Source organism: Arachis ipaensis, chromosome B05 (genome assembly GCF_000816755.2).
Source record: "Arachis ipaensis cultivar K30076 chromosome B05, Araip1.1, whole genome shotgun sequence".
Lineage (NCBI taxonomy): Eukaryota > Viridiplantae > Streptophyta > Magnoliopsida > Fabales > Fabaceae > Arachis > Arachis ipaensis.
Window position 1 is genome coordinate 125,792,526 of NC_029789.2, and position 4,739 is coordinate 125,797,264.

Here is a 4,739-nt window from a genome sequence, read left to right on the forward strand (position 1 = left end):
TGTATGTGCAAACCCTAGCTTGAAATGGTAAGATAATTGATGTAAAAAGGGTGTATGGGATAGCTTGGGTGCTTGGTTGATCTTGGTGTGAATTTTGGCGCTTGGGTTGATTATGGAGCTCTTGATGGAGGCTTGATGTCGTTGATTGAGGCTTGGGTATGATCGAGAAGGGAATCCAAGTGTTGAACAACTGCCGTCAATGCAACAAGGTAGGGATTTTTCTTAAAACCATTTCATTACTAAGAATTGTTATAAATCGATATTGATATGGAAATTATATTTTTGGTGATCATGTGAGTCTCATGAATTCGTATGTTTGATTGTTGTGGTGATTAATTAATTGGATAGTAGCTTGAAATATGATGTGTGTGTGTGTATAATTATAATAGTGTGATTTAATTGCCTATTATAATTATTGATGTGAGAGTTTGGGTCTAAGACCGTGATATGATGAGATATCCCCTATTTGGTAAGTTATGGTAAGTGTGTAAGTTTCATGTAGTTGAAATAATGAGTTTGGATTGATAATTGATGAGTTGTGCTTGTTATAAATGTATATTTTAATGATTTAAGTTATATGGTTTGAAAGTGGGTTGATTAGGCTTGAATGAGTAAGAAGTGATTGAGTATTGAGGAATATGTATTGTTGGTGTCTAGAAGTGGTTTGTGATGGTGTGGAATGGAGCAAATTGGAGATTTTATGAAAAATGTCATTTTGGAGATTTTAGTAAAAATGAGTTTTTGACCAATTTTGATGGGCTATAACTTGGCGCTCGAAGTTCGAAATTTGATAAAATTTGTCTTAAATTAAAGGTGATGATGAGAGCTTTAAAATGGCTTAAGAACAAAGAAAAATAGAGTTTTTTTAGAGAAAATTATGTATGATTGAAAGCTGGCATTAAAAACTAAATTCTGCAGAAATTGCAGAAAAGTGGAGTCATGCGTACGCACAACCCATGCGTACGCATAAAATTTAAACAGAATTAAAATGTGGTGGATTTTGCGCGTACACACCATGTATGCATATGCATGATTTGATATTTTTGGGTACACACGAGGCATGCATACGCACGACTGTGCAACCCGAATTGAAAACAAATTGAAAATATACGTACGCACGACTGCCCTATTCTTCAGAAAATGCTGATTTTAACTGTTGTGGCCTATCTTACCGGCATTTTTATCCATGTAACCCCCAATTAAGGTTCAATAACTAGTTTTTATACTTTGATATGAATGTGAGCATATGGAATAGATTAGAATGAGACATTTAATAAGATTGTGGATCAAATTTTAATGATTATTGAAGAAAGCTTGTGGTTGATGAACCTATTGAATATGAAATTGATTTAAAGATATTAATGTTGACTGATTATGGTCTGAATGATTGTAATGGCAAGAACGGTGGTGAATCCCGTTTGCATATTGATGTGGCAATGTCTCCAGAAAAAGGTGGTAGGACATTCTCCCTCAGAATTATTCTTCCTGGAGATGCGGTTGCGGTATGGAAGTGGGGAAGGTGGTAGGGCACTCTCCTTCGGAATGTTTTTTCACATTCTCTTTTGATTGTTAGTTGTAAGTGGGGAAGGTGGTAGAGCACTCTTACTCGGAATGTTCTTTCCACATCTTCTTTTGATTGTTGGTTGGGAGTGGAGAAGGTGGTAGGATACTCTCTCTCAAAATGTTTCTCTCACATCCTCTTTTGATTGTTGGTTAGGAATAGAAAAGGTGGTAGGACACTTGCCCTTAGAATATTTTCTCTACATCCTCTTTAAATTGTGTATGCTGAAAGTGAGAAAGGTGGTAAGACACTCTCCATCAGAATATTTCTCTCATGTCTCTCTCTGGTTGCAAGGTGGTAGTGCACTATCCCACGAAATTTTTCGGCATCCAGGAGAAGGTAGTAGGGCACTCTCCTACGGAATATTTCTCCCTGAGTATACCTCCAAGAGAAGGTGGTAAGGCACTCTCCCACGGAATTATTCCTCTTGGGGATGCGCAACTGAGAGACTAATCTGGGAGATGCCAATCGAATTTGGATGGGGTTCTGACAGTTTAACCGACACGTGAGCTCATGGCCAGTAGGACATGCATGCATCATACTGCATTTGTTTGCTATTGTTTGGGTGTACTTAAGTGTTTTGGTTTGCCTATCTGATGAATTCTATCTAACTGTTAATTGTGTTACTTGCTGTAACTGCTCTCTAATTGTGTTTGCCTTGTATTGTTTGTGCCTATGATTGATTCTGTCTTGAGACTAAGTATTGGTAAAAGAATTGATGCTTTTGAGACTGTGATTTCATTATATGTTGGGTCGAAGGTCATGATTTGGTTATGTTTTGGGCTGGAGGCTGAAATTTGATTATTTTGGGCTGGAGGCCGTGACTAGTTGGGCTGGAGGCCGTATTTTGATTAGTTGATAAATGTTGATATGGACATTGACTTCTGGTGGATTGTGTATTGATTGATTATGTGATGGGTCGAAAGCCATGATTGATTTGTGTGAGGTTTAGCAAAGTATGAAAAATCTAACTGGTTCAGTATAGAATTAATGAACATATACTTGGAACAGAATAATCATTCAAACAGCTAAGGTAACTTTTAAGATTTTATGAGAAAAATATGAATTTGGATTTTGGATGATAAACTGTTGGTTTTTAAAAAAGGTTCCTAAGACGAATGATGATCGCTACGATTGAAAACGGTTTTCTTTTATATATATTTTCTTATAACAATTCTAAAACTCCTATAATGAGACCGTTTGGTTAAGTTCTCACCCCCTATAGATTTCTCTTTTCAGGATGGATGAGAATTTTTATGGAATTTCTCCTGTGCCTCTAATTGTGTTGTATATTTATATATTAGTTATAGTTTTTCCCTTTTCCTTTGTTATTATATTTTCGTAAAAAGGGATAGGAGTTGTAATGATATGTACGTTTATAATATTTGTAAGTTACTTGTATGAGAAATTTCATATGTTTATGTATATATATGTATATAAAGATTGTGATTGAATTTGTTTATATATGCATGTTTGTAAAAAGAAAAAGAACTTTTGGTTTTTCAAAAAAACAGCAACACGATTTGAAGTTAAAAAGGCTCCTATTTTATTATTAAGTATATAAAAGTCATCGTAATATTCTTGCTATCAGAGTGGCACAGCCGGAAGCGTGACATTTTAGTAATAAAGGTGTTACAATACATATAATTGATTATAATTACATTAGCTATTTCATATTATATGACTTGTATAGGTGATTTCATTTACTGTTATAAACTAGTGTATGTTCTCGTATTCTGTACGAGGCATTTATTGTTAAAAATTTTAAATAAATTAAAGTCATTATCATTTTTATTTAAGTTTAAATAAAAATAATAAAATATTCTATTTTACTTCTGACTTTAGAATTTAACGAGAACCAATAGCTACATATAATACAATTTCAAAATTTTGGTTTCTAATGTACCAAAATAATCTTGCAATCCTTGTTCTATTAGAAAGTTGTTATTCAATCTAAAATAACAATTCAGTAGATTTTGATTGAAAAATATTCAAACTCTCTCAATCATCTTCACGAATTTAGATATACTTCCATTTTCATATATTTTTTTAATAATATTATAGATAATCTTCGAATTTAGAAATAATACAAAAATTCTAACGATCACACTTAACGAAATGATTATACGTCAATCAAAATTCATTTTTTATATAGTGTAAAATTTTATTTTTTGTTATTATCAAGAATACATTTCTATAGCATCGGTGTTTAATTTATTAAAATCTATTCCATCACCTATATAATTTTATATTTCTACTCTGTACTAGGATAGAACCTGCATGATGATGGCACACTCCAAGAATGATAATAATGTGCCTTTTTGCCTTTCATGTTTTGAGGCAACGCCAGGTACTTGCTCCAATCCTCAAGAAAGTTGCTAAGATCATGGATTTTGTTCTTCAATCCAACACAACAATTAGCATGCATCGTACAAAGCTTGTTAAAATCCTTGAAGTACTCGCAAAATCCGCCAAAATATTCTGGGCTAAGAAACCTAATTTTCAGGTTCATGCTTGAGATTTGAGGGAGTCTTTTGATCTCGTTGAACACATCTTGATCATGCATGTTGGGAAAATCCTTCCTAGAATTGAACCAAATCTTGTAGAGCCAAATGGTTTTTTCATTGGATTTTACATAGCTGAACCCTGTATTTGGAGCGTTATCTAGGTCGGAGGAGTCGCCATTGAAATTATCACAAGAAGTTTGAAAATCTGCATCTTCTTGAAAATATTTGAAGGGGTTCCTTAGCCACATTATATCAGTATCCTGCAAATTAAAGGAAAACATAAAAAAAGTTCAAGAAATTGTGGCGGTAGTAGTGTTAAGTGTTAGGTGTGTATAAGTAATTTTCAACCTGATTAAGTTTCTTAATTAAGTTAGATGTCAAAACAATTCAAAACTTGCTACATTTCAAAATAAAGATTAGAATATGGGAAACAGTTAAAAATAGTTTTCATGCTTTTTTTTTTTTCTTAATCCTACGTAAACGCCAGTCATCATGAGTTATTATTAGTGTATATATAGAAAATTAGAAATTCAGGCTAGCTCCACAACACTAAAAGAATACAAAATATTTGGTTTTGAAATCAGAACAAACTGAGATATGACATTTAAAATAAGACACAGAAAATATAAATATAAAATTGATTTTTTTTTTGATATTTTGTTTGATACTAA

The 4,739-nt window shown here is 32.9% G+C and overlaps 1 protein-coding gene across 1 annotated transcript in view; it reads right to left on the bottom strand.

The window, feature by feature from the left end:
• Positions 3,816-4,739, bottom strand: part of LOC107641051 (uncharacterized protein At4g15970-like) — a 1,599-nt gene continuing 675 nt past the window's right edge. The window contains exon 2 of the mRNA XM_021123940.1: positions 3,816-4,328. Within this exon, the coding sequence (XP_020979599.1) occupies positions 3,816-4,328 (513 nt within the window). The remainder of the gene's footprint in view (positions 4,329-4,739) is intronic.